Source organism: Neltuma alba, unplaced genomic scaffold, assembly GCF_004799145.2.
Source record: "Neltuma alba isolate B1F8T4 unplaced genomic scaffold, ASM479914v2 tig00011323_pilon, whole genome shotgun sequence".
In the NCBI taxonomy this organism is placed as follows: Eukaryota; Viridiplantae; Streptophyta; class Magnoliopsida; order Fabales; family Fabaceae; genus Neltuma; species Neltuma alba.
In genome coordinates this window covers 48,515-63,348 of record NW_021636030.1, presented here as the reverse complement: position 1 = coordinate 63,348, position 14,834 = coordinate 48,515, and the positions used below count along the sequence as shown (strand labels likewise).

The window sequence follows — 14,834 nt, the reverse complement described above, 5'->3', positions numbered from 1 at the left end:
TAATAATATTCGATCTAAATTTAAGGATGAATAAAGTTGGCCAAAAAAACTTAAAACGATTAACAAGTAACTTGGTGAGTTTTTCGCATTTTAATTTTTCATTTTTATCCTGATCAATGCATAAAAAATGCAGAGAATCTAAGTTGCTAGATTTCAATGCTTTTACCGTATATGTGGTCTAATTATAAGACAAAGTTAATTATTTTTTCAATTTTAAAAAGTGATCATTTATAATTTTGTCTTTTACTAAAGTTAACTAACAACAATTTTGTGCAAGTGAGGAGGGATAATATTTAAAACAAAAAAAAAAGAAATTTAACTACCACGTTTTTACTTTATATTTAAGACTAAACAAGGTCTAAAAACTTTGCCTTGTAATTAGGAGGAAGGTATGATTTAAGGCTAAATAAATTTTAGAAATTTTATTATAAGCTCATGCGATCAAGTTTAACCAATAAATACAGACTAGATTGAGTTAGTAATGAAAGAATCCAACAGTATTACAGACTAGATTAATTAATAATGTCTATTTGGTTTTAGGCACAAAAAATCTAAAAAGAGTAGCCAATAAAATAAAAGTAAGAAGAAGGCACTAGGCATACCATTTCAAAGTTTGTTTTCGTGATCCTCAGTCATGTTTTTCTTAAAAGGAACAAATAAGTAATAAATTACTATACTTTCTTTTTTTAGTTTGCCAAAAAACGCGTGGGCTATTTAGCTCGTTTGACCAGGAAGAAAACCACGAAGATGGTTATGGAATCTATCCCACGGTATATAATCTTTGAGATAAAACTCACGTGTCATTCATTCATGCCCGTGAAAGCTACAGGAGGGAAGAAAGTCCAAAACGTAAAAGATAACCAGGGATGCAGTGGTCACACAACCAATGTCTATAATTTTTCCCCTTAATTATTAGAAAATAAATGTATATGTATCGTATATGGTAGTATATACTGATACTGTGGCAGTAAAGTAAGTAAAACTTCTGTGGCTTTGGATTCTTCTGGCAATTCGTGCTTTCCAGCTTTTCATGGCCATGGCTATATGTCTAACCATAAACCCATAACCTCATTCAGTGGGAAAGTTTAAGAATTGGCTAAAAGGGCTTCATGCCCTTCCCTTTTGGCTTTCTGGGTTAGAAAGTTTTGTGGGTACAGACTGATTCAGAGAGAAAGTGAGAGAAAGAGAGAGATGTTGGAGGATGGAAGGCTGGTAGTGCTGTTCATCAGCATCTGTGTTCTGGGTTTAATCCCCATTGCCATCAATGGCGACACGGATCCAAGTGATGGTTAGTATCTTCAGTGGCTTTACTCGCTAGTTCACTCCTTTCATGAGTTCCTGAGTTCCTTGTAACTCGATGTATCATTGCGGTGAAATTTGTCACTAGTGATTCTTCTTTAACTCTTCCATTTTGCCTGCTTTTCTTGGTTGTCATGAGTTTCGGTTTCTGAGTCAGTCACTACTGATTCTAGCTGATCTGTTGAGTGTCACACCTTACTTCTATCATCACACTCACTGTTTGGACGGTCGTTATTCATTTAGATTGCTGGCTTTCAAAGCGTTCGGTGGCCTCTTGCTCTCCATGCAAATGATTTCAACAATTAAAGGGATTATATTATCTTTAAATTGTATGCTCTGCGTGTTATATCATAATGTCAAGTCATGTTTCTTTGGATTCTTCACTAACATCCCTTTCATTAGAAAAACTCATTCAGTGCATAACGTAAATCTATATCTAAGTTTTTGGTAACGTAATTTCCTGCTAAAGTGTGCTTACTTTTCTGTGCCTATTCAGTGAAGTTGAATTGTAGTTGCCTCGCCTGATGAGTGGGCCTCGAAATGTTGTACTAATCCGTAGGTGAAAAACAATTTCTAGGCGTTGGGTGTTACGACACAAGAACTAATTCATTCTTCAATCTTCGTGCTTGTTATCATCCGTGCGCCATGGCCTGTAGCTGCCTTTCATCTTATAGGAGTTATTATCCAGTGAACTCAATATTTTCGGTGCTTCTTGTTTCGCGTTCGAATTGATGATATGTTGACAAATGCTTAAAAAAATAATAAAGGAAAAACAGAGATCTATAAGAAAGATTCGCACCCAAAGTCTAATACTTCTGAGTTCTATGTTTTCCCCAGAGGGACCAATACAGAATAATCTTCGATTTTGTGAAAATTTTCTCATTTCTAACTCAGATAATTTGGCATTCATTAGCTCATTCATGCTTATTAATATTTTGCTGGATGATGTTATCATATTAGGTTTATTTTGTTTAAGAGTGAAGTAGACACGGGGGACAAATAAGCACCAACATTAAAAATCTAGGGTTTGAATTTCTCTTGTACATATTTTAGGTTTGCTAACTTGGTGTATCTGAATGTCTGATGCAGCTGCTGCTCTAAGGGTAATGTTTGGCAGCATGAATTCACCATCCCAGCTAGGTTGGCCTGCAAGTGGTGATGATGCATGTGGACAGCACTGGAAGGGCATTAGTTGCTCAGGCAACCGAGTCACAGAGATGTAAAGTTTCACTCTCTCATTGCCTTCACATCACATGACAACTTTTTGTTCACACTGATTTTTTATGATTAGTCTTTGTTACTTCTTATCAGCAAGTTACCTGGCCTTGGACTAACGGGAACACTAGGCTACCAGTTACAAACCTTGACATCTGTGATCAACCTGTAAGAATAATGGTCTCGTGTATCTAGTGTTCAATTTTGATGCAATGTTATGCTGCTCGTGACCATCTAAATTTTACAGGGACATGAGTAATAATAATCTTGGAGGCACCATACCATATCAACTTCCTCCAAATGTGCAGCGATTGTATGTTTCTATATGCAAGTGGTTACTACTATCTTTTATTTCCATTCTGATAATGTGACTTTAACATCATATTTCTTCACTTCCAGAAACCTTGCTAACAACAACTTCACTGGGGAAGTAGCTTATTCTATTTCTGATATGACTTCTCTTACATACCTGTATGTGTTTTTCTCAATTTATCATGATTGTTCCTTATTGATCCCTTTTGCCAGCAACTGATTTTCTTAAATTTTTTTCCCGGAAAATGTAGAAATCTTGGTCACAATCAACTCCAGGGCGCACTGAGTGTCAACTTTCAAAAGCTTTCTTCACTCTCCACATTGTGAGATTTCTTCCTGCCCTTCGACTATGTAAAATGCGTCTGGATGGTTGCTAGTTTTTTGTTACATATAAGATATTGTCTTGGGCTGTATGATGTGAACATTACCCGGTGAAAACTCTAAAGTTTTGGTGACATTTGAGGAACAAGTGAATAGTGACAATAAATTCTCTTCTGGCAGGGATCTCTCTTTCAATTCTCTGTCAGGTGACCTTCCTCAGAGTTGCACCTCACTTTCAAGCATCACCACCATGTAAATGTCTAAAATTGTTTATGTTTTACATTGATAATTTACATGGTGTTCATAGCATTTCGGTCTGTCCTGTTCGCTTTTGTACAGGTATTTGCAAAATAACCAGTTTACAGGCACCATTGATGTCCTTGCTGGTCTGCCTCTTCAAAATCTGTATGTCTCTTTTGTTTTAGATAACGTAGATGGAATGTCCTTTCCTGATCTAATTGAAATTCCTTGAAAACAGATACACTTACTTTCTTATATGCTCTCAGGAATGTGCAAAACAATCATTTTACAGGTTGGATACCAGATCAATTGAAAAACATAAACCTACAGTAAGCATTGCTATTATCAGAGGTTTTCTAAATAAAAATATGTTTCTTTTTTAGTAAATCTTGCAGTATTTTATAATTGATTAAACTGAATGACAGGAAGGATGGCAATGCATGGAGCTCAGGCCCTGCACCCCCACCCCCACCTGGGACACCTCCTGCGACTAGCAGCACACGGACTCACAAAACTGGTGGGGGCAGTGGAAGAAACACCCCATCAAATGCTGATACCAGTGACAACGATAAAAAATCTGGTATAGGAGGTGGTGGCATTGCAGGAATAGTGATCTCCATTTTAATTGTTGGAGCAATAGTAGCATTCTTTCTGATGAAGAGGAGATCCAGGAAGCCATCTGCAGATATAGAAAATGTTGACAATCAGCCTTTTGCTCCTCTTGCATCAAATGAAGTGCATGGTAACGTATTTATTGACCGTCAGCGTTTTGCATGTTCTCATTCTTATCAATTTACAGGCTGTCATTATTTTTATGCTTCTTTAATGATCATATTCCTTGATCATCTGTTATTATTATACTCTCCATTCTCCTCGTATTCAGTTTTGCTTTCTTATCTGTCATTTTGGTGCACAATTTGCTCTATAATAGAAGATAATAGCAATTAGCTCAACTCTTCTTTCGAGGGGAGGATATGATCCTGATGCCGTGCAGATATCATATAGCAATTAAACTGAAGGAGAATTTTCTATGATTTTCCCCCTTCTAATTAGTTTTCTTCAGTTTTCACGATGTTTAGGATCACTTGCCCATATCTGGCTCATAACTAATATGGTTTTTGCCAAATTGATGCTTGCAGTTAACATTGATGATTTAGTTATGCTGATTTTGTTACTTGGTCATCAGAAGTTGATATATCTTCTGTAATACAGAATTGAAGTCAGTGCAAACATCCTCTATACCTGACACAAAGACTTTTGTTCCTTCTGCCTCATTCAATCTCAAACCTCCACCTATTGATCGTCACAAATCATTTGATGAAGATGAATTTTCAAAGAAGCCCGATATTGTAAAGAAAACTGTAACAGCTCCTGCAAATGTAACATTATATTCTGTAGCAGATCTACAGATTGCTACTGGCAGCTTCAGTATGGATCACCTTCTTGGTGAGGGATCTTTTGGGCGTGTTTACCGTGCTCAATTTGATGGTGGAGAGGTATTTCTCACCTGTTGTTCTCTCGCAATTCCATTTTAAATTTCAGCACCGATATGGTACCCTTATGCCACAGTTCAGTGCCACACAGGTCATTATTTTCCGTAATAGTATACAGTCACATTTACCGTTGTCATAAATAAAAGTTATTAATGGATTTAATTATTTTCTTTTATTTTTTGGGATTGGTAGGTTCTTGCCGTGAAGAAGATAGATTCATCTGTCCTTCCTAATGATATGTCTGAAGATTTTATTGAAGTCGTTTCAAATATCTCCCAGCTGCACCATCCCAATGTAACAGAGCTCATTGGTTATTGTTCAGAGCATGGACAACATCTTCTGGTCTATGAGTTTCATAAAAGTGGATCATTGCATGACTTCCTTCACTTGCCAGATGAACATATCAAACCATTAATATGGAACTCCCGTGTCAAGATTGCTTTGGGAACTGCACGTGCTTTGGAGTAAGTTGCTACTTGATGATAGGATATGGGATTAGAAGATCCTGCTATAACATTTCTGAGGAAATTGTGCATCATTGCATGACACTTCTTAACCTTAACTTCCTAATTCATTTCTCTCCTAGTTCTCTATCTGCGTTATATAATATGCCTAGCTTCCTGCTTAACTTGCATGTAAGCATGTATCATTGACTGGTATCCTGGCACGTTATGCGGTAAATTGTCTTCCTATAAATCTTCAGGCAAAAGGGGAAAAAAAAAAAAAAGTTTTCCTATAAATCTGTCTTCATAAAATTTGCCTAAGTTACTTGCTGACCCATATAGCTAAATTGGTTCGATTCAGTATTTCTCTATTTTGTGTTTTATATCGTGTTTTAAATCACTCTTCATCCCTTCTTCTAAGATGGTGTATAATTACAATATTTGAACTTAAGACTGGAAATGTTGGAACAGGGAAGAATTACTTTGAAAGAATGAAACATGCTCTATTTTGGTCCACTGTAAATGCAAAAGTCTACATAATTATCATACAGGAAGGGAAAGGAACATGCCAATGGATTAAGGCATTCGCTTGCAGTAAAAAATTTCCACTGGTTTTGTTGCTAAATTTTTGGTAACATGGACTGAGCATCAGGAAATGATCAAAATGCTTGCAATGAGACTTGAAACAAACTGACTTTGCATGCTGAAAATTTTATTCCAGGTACCTGCATGAAGTTTGTTCACCATCAGTTGTTCATAAAAATGTTAAATCAACCAACATATTGCTTGATACGGAGCTTAATCCTCATCTTTCTGACAGTGGATTGGCAAGCTATATTCCAAATGCCGACCAGGTGATTTTGGGGCTTTACGAACCAAATGAATGGTTTTATTATTAAAATATGTGAAAAGTTTCTTTCAGTTGTGATAGATCCAGGCTCCTTTTTTGTGGCCAAAATAGATCTAGGCTCTTGCCATGGCTATTTTTCTCCATTCTTCCAGACTTTTCTGTTTTCAATTTCACTGTTAGTTCTTCTTTAATTGTCCTAGTTGACTGGGGATCAAAGGAATTGAGGATTAATTTTTTTTGAAAGAATCTCTTAATAGAAGTAAGCTATGCAAGTATTGGTACAATATCACCAGGTGCTGTGCGATTTACCCAAAAAAGAAATGAGAAAAACTTGCATGCCGACTGATCCCATTGGATGGATGAGTTGTTAATAATGCTCCTGAAAAGTGCTTCTTTTCCTGTGACAAAGGGACATCAGTCAGAACATTAAAATTTCTGCAAGTCTTCTAATGTGTTTCATGTTCAGGTATTAAACCATAATGCTGGATCGGGATATGAGGCACCTGAAGTTGGCCTGTCTGGTCAGTATACTCTGAAGAGTGATGTCTACAGCTTTGGAGTTGTCATGTTGGAGCTCCTTAGTGGACGGAAACCATTTGATAGGTAAATAATGGATACACATACCGGACTAGATTTCTACACATGATCACTTGCATGTGGCACACAAGTGTTTTTTTTTTTTTAATTTTTATTTTGGGTAATAAAGGAGGCCACACGTGCATTTTTTTATGACCTATGAAGCAACATAATTGATGTGAGTACACACTTGTGCATAATTTTATATGAACTTTAAGTCAGATTCTTTTACAAGACTACAGTTGTTCACTTATCATGAAATGGAATAGAAAATTTGCATTTTGTTTTTAATTTGCCAGTGCTGCTTTACTCAATATTTGAGAGCCTATGTTATCTGAGTAATTTAAAAATTAAGGAAGAAATGCCAGCCTTGTCATTTTTCTGATTTTTTCCAAAACATTTCCTAACAGCTCAAGGCCGAGGTTGGAGCAGTCTCTAGTTCGATGGGCAACTCCACAACTTCATGATATTGATGCACTGACTAAAATGGTTGATCCTGCACTGGAAGGTCTTTACCCTGTTAAGTCTCTTTCCAGGTTTGCTGATGTTATCGCTCTCTGCGTTCAGGTTAGTATGATGTTGCGTCCCACATTTTTTCTGGTCTGAGTAAATTTTACGTTTCTTTTTCAAAATCTATTTGAATTCTTGCTGCAATGAAACTTGAACATGAGATTGGAGAGGGGTCATTAGTTCTCAACCATTAAAGTATGTTCCTTTGAGAACAATAAAGATTTGGATGTGTTAATGCATTCTGAATTTTTTTTTTTAATCCCAATTTTGGACAGCCGGAGCCTGAATTCCGACCACCGATGTCAGAAGTGGTTCAGGCATTGGTCCGATTGGTGCAACGTGCAAACATGAGCAGGCGAACAACATTTGGATCCTCGGACGGAGGATCCCAACGAGGAGATAACCCAGAAGCACAAGAAATGTAAATTGGAAAGAATGGCTTGTGTCAGAAAACGGCATCGTAGGAAAAGTGGTTGGAATTTTTCTGTTATTTATTTATAATCCTTAGCAGTACTCTCCGGCGGAATGATTGCCCTTTGATTAGCCAGTTAGACAATTACTGCTAATGTGGATTTAGATCTTAAGCAGTAATGCACAATGTATTTAACCGAACATCGTAACCCAAAATAGCGGCGGTGAGCATGGGGTCCGCTTTCTTTGCATTCTTCCGGGCCCCGCGGCCGAAAAAAGGTTTTATATCTTAATATTGCTAAAATCTACGTTTACTCCTCTAAGTTTAAGTTAAATTTTAAGTTAACCCTTTTAAGTTTATGAAATGTATTTTTTTATTTTTTTATCTTTACACCATTAATTTCATTTAACAAAAAATACTAGCTCATTAGATTTAAATGGTAATTCTGCAATTAAATATGCATAATTACTTAATATACTATTTTTATATTTTATAAAGTGTATAAATATTGTCAAGAATGCAAAATTTTATCGATAGTCTCAATTTTGCTCTAATCACAATAAATATTATATTTATTCTCTAGTACTCCTCTGATCTTTAATATAGAATCTAATTCTTGAGTTGATTTTAGTCCTAAATATAAGACTATTTTTATATTTATTAATTTTATCTAAATTACTTTTATAGATATTCTTTCAACCATAATCAAGTAAAAGGAAGAGAGAGGATATTAAGAAAGATAATTATAGTATTTTAAGAAAAATGTGTCACTTTTCTTATAATTAACTAACTTACCTAATTTTTTAATCTAATCAAATTAGTTAAATAAGTTTATATTAAGGATCATAGGAGTATCTTTTACTATTGAATATTTTCATGATTTTAGGTTGTAAATTAGTTTGTAAATTTTGTTTTATTTAATTTTAGTATGGGTGGTAGAAAAAATATGATTCATGAATACGTTACACACACACACATTGCCAACTAATATTTTATGACATAGATACATATATAGACGCATCTCATCCTATATTTCTGAAAAGGTACAAGTGTCAATGCATTAGAGACCTATCTATTAGTGCTTCATACTTATTCCCCAAAACCTAAAAAGTACAAGCCAATCATTATTTATTGTCCCCATTTTTAATAACGAGAATTGGTTCAGTTAGTTAAAAAAAAAAATTCATAACTAGAGCAAAAAAAACGAGTTGAGCCTCCGGTCTGTTTAAGTCAAGAGCTGGGTTCATGATTTGGAGTTTTTAAAAGTAAGTTGAGCTTAAAAAGATCAGTTCTGTAAGGCCTAAAATTAAAAGGACTAACCCTATAGGATGGTAGGCTGATTAGTTTAAACTCGCCAATATTTTTTTTAATTTCTATTTTTTTAATGTAAACTTAATACTTGTTTAGTTGTTTAATATGAACTTAATAAGCCTAACAAAACAAAACAAAAAATGAACTTAATGCTCATTTAGTTGTTTAATATGAACTTAGTGTTTGTTTAGTTATTTATGTCTACCTTCCATTTAGTTTGTCTATTCAATAGATTCTATTGTAATGTGATAGATGTTTTAAATGCTTATATATGATGACGTTTATGTTTGTTATTTAATTTATTCATATTTATATCTTTTATTAGTAATTTTACTTTTATTTTTATTATTTCAATAAAATATGCAATAAACAAAAAAAATTACATTTGTAGTTAAACGGGTCAAAAACTCAACCTAAAAAATTCACCTATTTTTGAGATTCAAGCTTAAATGGGCTAGCTTTTTTAGGCTCGATTGTAACAGACGAATTCTTTTCCCAGTACTACTTGTAACCCACAAGGCCATGACTTCAAATCCCACTATCAATATGAAAAACTTATTAGTAAATGATCTGTAAATACCTCTGTAAATACTCTAAGCCTAAAAACATGCCTAACAACTCTCCCAAACTTTTGAGTTAACCGGAAGAAAAAAAACTCAACAAAATAATAAAGATAGCAACATGATTTTGTTTTTAAGAGGAGGAAAAGGGGTTGAGGTAACCAAGTCACTACCCTCGCTGCTTAATATAAACTAGATAATTAATTTGAATAAATTAAAAAATTAATTAAATTAATCATATGTGATAAATATATATTATTTTTCTAAAATATTCTTACTAATCATGTATTTTAACTAAAACTACTATTTAATAAAACCTTTAAGATATACAATTACTACAAAAAAAAATATGAAAAACAAAATAGATTAAAATTTTATATTTATAACTTAATTAAACGTCAAACAAGAACACTAAGGACTCGATGTAGTATTAGTTTATTATTCTGATAGTTTCAGGCACGAGAAGCGGTTAAGGTAGGAAAAAGTCTTGGCACAAATATGTTAAACAAAGTCAAAATACATTGTCCACGTTCAGCAAGGTGAATTTCATAAACTGCCCAGATAATTTTGATTTTTTTTTTTTGGGCCTTGAACAGATAATGTTGAATTTTGAATGCATGTAAAAATTCCAGCTGCTAATGTTGATATTTCTTTTACCAAACATCGGTCGGGAAAAGATGATTTAATTGTACACCATATACTTTGGTGTTGCGCTGAACTTCTGGTATCCTTTGATGACTTTGTTTACTGCATCAAGGAAGTCTTTCTCCGTCACAGTCTTCCTCCGAGCACGAATGGCATACATACCAGCTTCAGTACATACACTCCTTATATCAGCTCCTGGAGAGAGCGACAGAAAAAACTTAAGGAAACTGAAATGTTGAGTAAAATAGTATTCCTCCAATCCTGAATAAGACCCACTTTGTAATGTAATTTACACTACAAAGTACGTCTTATATTTAGGATCAGAAGAGTAGTATATATGCATACAAGGGGCTCAAGAAATAAGGAAGCTAAACTGGGAAATAATTTCACCGAGAAAGTATAATCGTTGTCATACTAAATTGATACACATAAGTAATTTAATGGCCGAAAGGTAAAGCATAAAGCAGAGATATCAGTTTTGAAGGCGTTGTACTACCTGTGGAATTTGGACAAAGCCGAGCAAGAAGTTCAAATCTGATGTCCCTTTCACAGTTCATAGTTCTCGTGTGTATCTTGAATATCTGAGCCCTGCTCTCTAGGTCAGGGAGCCCGAATTCAACTTTCCGATCCAACCTTCCAGGACGTAGAAGTGCTGGATCTAGAGTGTCCGGCCTAGAATTTATAAGCCAAATCAAAAAGGGTCAATGTCAGTTACTTCCACATTTTTCCAAGAGGCATGAGAGAAGGAAGGAGCAGACTGTAAGAAGCGAAGCAATATTTCAGAATTTAAACAGTCAAGAAGACTGGATCATTTTTACAGCAAGCATGAACTACAACAAATGAGAAAACAATAAAAATTAGCCCACGTCAATCTATGCTTGTATGTTCAGTTTGGAAACAAAAAGAACGAAAAAATAAATTTAGCCAAAGTGCATGCTCTTAATGTTGCCAATTTTCAATCCATCCGATACCTTTCCATCTTTTTGTTTCTCAGACAATAGCTAAGAGTTGATTCGACCGCAAAAAACCAATCAAGAATATTGGCTTCTCATGTTAGTTATTCATGAGGTTAAAGGTGCAGCGAGGAGCATGAGCTACCAATCATCGAGTTTGCTGATATGCAAAGGTATAATTGCAAAGGAAAAATAGTAATGTTGGGCATGTAATTACAAAAGCTAAAACATGTCATAAAAATTTTCACATTCTAATGTGTGCAAGTTTTTGAAGCTAAAGAGTGCCATATACTACTAAGACATTCTTGAGTGCAATATCATCATGGCCATAATGGCTCAAATGAACGCTTTACATGTAAGCATTCAATGTCATAAAAATAAAAGTTCCACATGGCTACCAAATCAACTGACCTGTTTGTTGCCATCAAAACCTTGATGTTCCCTCGAGCATCAAAACCATCAAGCTGATTCACAATTTCAAGCATTGTTCGCTGAACCTCATTGTCCCCACCAACCCCATCATCAAATCTGGCACCTCCTATTGCATCAACTTCATCAAAAAATACAATACATGCCTTCTTTGAACGGGCCATCTGAAGGAGAAGACACTTGTCAGATCATATCATGTTGTGGAAACAATAATTAGGCATTCTAGGAGGGATTATAGGCATTGACCTGAAATAGTTCACGAACCATCCGAGCACCCTCACCAACATATTTCTGAACTAGCTCACTTCCAATAACTCTTATAAAACAAGCATCTGTCCTATTGGCCACAGCCCTAGCTAAAAGGGTTTTGCCAGTTCCTGGTGGACCATAACAAAGAACACCTTTTGGAGGATCAATTCCAAGCTTGACGAATTTCTCAGGGTGAAGCATGGGAAGTTCCACCACCTAGAAGGGGGAACAGAAAAAAAGGAGTAAGTACAACACACTGTTTAACTTGTCTCCACTGTAAATTCAGGTAAAATTGGGAACTTGTCCACTACTTACTTCTCTCATCTTTTCAATCTGCTCCTTACAACCACCAACATCATTATATGTCACATCCGGTTTCTCCTCTACTGTCATCATGGTAACACTAGGATCAATTTTTGGAGGCAAGGGAATTTGAATCTGATATTTGTTTCTATCAACCCTGCAGTAAGATCACAGACTTTAGTTTATACAAAAAGTATAAAATATAGTAAAAAGCGCCTTTTCTGTCACTTTCTTCGGAATATTTCAACATACAGTCACCAATAGGGAACTCACCCAACACGCATTCCTTCCTCTATGTCAGTGGGGGAAACTTTGTCACCCAATCCAACAACAAACTATCATTCACAAAAGCTAAAGTTAGCAAGAGGACCCCAAAAAAAAAAAAAAAAAAATTAAAGCCCCCTCAACATACAAGCACTTACATAGCATAGTAAAAAAAAAAAATCTATCAGTAATTGATCTTTACCAACACTAAATGAAGCCTCACACAACCAAAAATACAATACAATAAATGCGTAAAAATGGTTAGGAATTGCTAAAAACATAGTTACCTTCGCAATCTGTTTAACATTGATTACATATTTAGCATCTTCAGAGTTTGGATTTATTATTTTGGTACATCTTGCCACCTGTTAGATAAAACATGAGTTAACAGCCAAAATAATGTCTTCAAAAACTATTAACAAAATTTACAAATACACTACCTGAAGAGGCTGCTCCTCCTGCATCATTTGCTTATCAGAAACAAGATCCCACTGGCTTGGTGCAGCTAAACCAGTATCAGACTCCTTGATTCCTATAAATAACTAGAGAATGTCAAAATCTAAATAAGTGTTCAAGTGCTATCCATGCCATTCAGTTAATCAGTAGAAACTGCAAAAAAGAAAGGCCTATAAAAAATATAAATAATTCAAACCATTGGCCATCACCTGCGGTTGATGACTGATGGCCACAAACTAAGGTGATGAAAAACACAAATTCAAAAATAAAGAAGTAAGAAATTCAGTAACAAGATAGACCACCACATTATAAAGAAAAATTACAGTAGATAGTTATTCACTGTTATAGACAATTATGATAGTCTATAAAACCAATAAAGAAATTTAGCAAGCTCCCAAACCCTGCAAGGAAAACAAATGAGATATTTACCACACAAGTCATTGACTTTCTTTGCCATTTCTTTGATCTCCTTTTCCACCTTTTTTATGCTTGTGGAGTAGGGTCCCAAACCCTGCAAGGAATAAAATCTACTGTAAAAATCCCTATATAACTTTATACATTTAAACATTAGGAATGAGATCATGAGAGACAACAAGCAATCAAAGGATATTAAAGGAGATCCGATATAAACATTCACTCTTCAGAATTTGTCATTGAATAATTATAAAGAAGAATTATCAGATAAATAAATGAGATCATCCACGAGCCACAGAAATTGTTTCCACGTCACGTAGGAAAGAAATTGCACAACATAGATACTTTATACAAAGCTATTGAACAAAAATCGCACTTCAGCAACTCAATTTCGACGATTGAGGAACAAGAATGCTTTTCAGTTGGCACAAACACCAATCGGGAAAACCCCGAGAACAGCACCTCAAGACTGAGTTTGATAAACTAACTTGATACCCCCTATAAGCTTCATATTCAAAATGTCGGCTGAGACAATAAAACTACCCTTCCTTTCAATTTACAGGCAAGGTTTTCAACTTCCCTCAGTTCTAATATCAATCGATTAAAACTTGAAATTTACAGGTTTTAACAGACCTACGATTCAGCTTCCAGCACAAAGCGTGACGAACAGAGTATATTTCGCCAAATACTAAATAATTACAGACCCAAATCCACTTTCCGTGGAACCCAATGGCACTAGAGCTGAACAAAATTAGACTACGATTCAGCAGGAACAACACTGAAACAGTTTCCAAACGATATCTAAAATTCATTCGAATATGCAGATCTGCACATCTTTTAAGAGTGAGAACAAGATGTGAGATTAGGGTTTTGGTGAAGAATTTACATAGGTTTTGAGCAGGGCGATGTCATCCTCGTCGAGGGGGCGGGGATTTTTCTCATCCTTGATATCGTCTTCGTGGTCGACTGCCATTTATCCTAACTATTCAGACTTCGACTTCTCCTCAGACAGAGATATGTACCTTCTCTGGTTTTCTTGAAAGAGAAGCGAATTCCTCAGGATTCATGAACATTTTCCCTTCAGCGTTTTTATACGAGCGAGAGGAGAAAGAAGAGAAGTCAAGAGACCAAAAAAAAAAAAAAAAGGTAATCATTCTTTTCGTCTTAAAAGAAATTTTTAATTTTAAAAAAAAAAGTGTAATCATTTACCAAAAACAATTAATTTTGCAGTCTGCATATTCATTTAATTTCATTTATGTGTCGAAGTGTTGGCCCCGCCAAAAAATATAAATACTTTGCAAAGTAATGGTATTCTTCTGATTTATGACCCGTTTGGAACAGCTTATAAGTAGTTTTTCAATAATAATTTACGGAATATGAGGTAAGTATATGAGAAAAATTTTATCTCAATTTACGTGAAATGTACTTATAACAAATTTCTTAAACCCTTTCAAACAAACACTTTCTATTGTTTATAGAATTGTGAAGAATATGACTTATAGTTAAATTCTATCCAATTCAATTCACAGGAGACGGGCCCAAAATTTTGTTTTGGGAAAATTTCACTGTAGGACCGCAT

The 14,834-nt window shown here is 35.0% G+C and overlaps 2 protein-coding genes across 2 annotated transcripts; one reads left to right on the top strand and one right to left on the bottom strand.

Moving 5' to 3' along the window:
- The first annotated feature begins 1,031 nt into the window (after positions 1-1,031).
- Positions 1,032-7,920, top strand: LOC114711956 (protein STRUBBELIG-RECEPTOR FAMILY 7). The gene is made up of 16 exons (XM_028896396.1): positions 1,032-1,288; positions 2,389-2,518; positions 2,611-2,682; positions 2,762-2,827; positions 2,914-2,985; positions 3,078-3,149; positions 3,328-3,399; positions 3,487-3,552; positions 3,654-3,716; positions 3,813-4,129; positions 4,600-4,883; positions 5,073-5,344; positions 6,045-6,177; positions 6,640-6,776; positions 7,160-7,316; positions 7,535-7,920. Exons 1-16 carry the CDS (start codon positions 1,192-1,194, stop codon positions 7,682-7,684), a joined length of 2,160 nt encoding a protein of 719 aa, XP_028752229.1. The 5' UTR covers positions 1,032-1,191; the 3' UTR covers positions 7,685-7,920.
- Positions 7,921-10,011: 2,091 nt separating this feature from the next.
- On the bottom strand, positions 10,012-14,307 carry LOC114711950 (26S proteasome regulatory subunit 7). The gene is made up of 10 exons (XM_028896386.1): positions 14,142-14,307; positions 13,271-13,352; positions 12,826-12,917; positions 12,673-12,750; positions 12,395-12,456; positions 12,134-12,278; positions 11,816-12,034; positions 11,552-11,733; positions 10,684-10,859; positions 10,012-10,382 (listed from the first exon to the last, which is right to left on the bottom strand). Exons 1-10 carry the CDS (start codon positions 14,226-14,228, stop codon positions 10,225-10,227), a joined length of 1,281 nt encoding a protein of 426 aa, XP_028752219.1. The 5' UTR covers positions 14,229-14,307; the 3' UTR covers positions 10,012-10,224.
- Between the last annotated feature and the right edge of the window lie 527 nt (positions 14,308-14,834).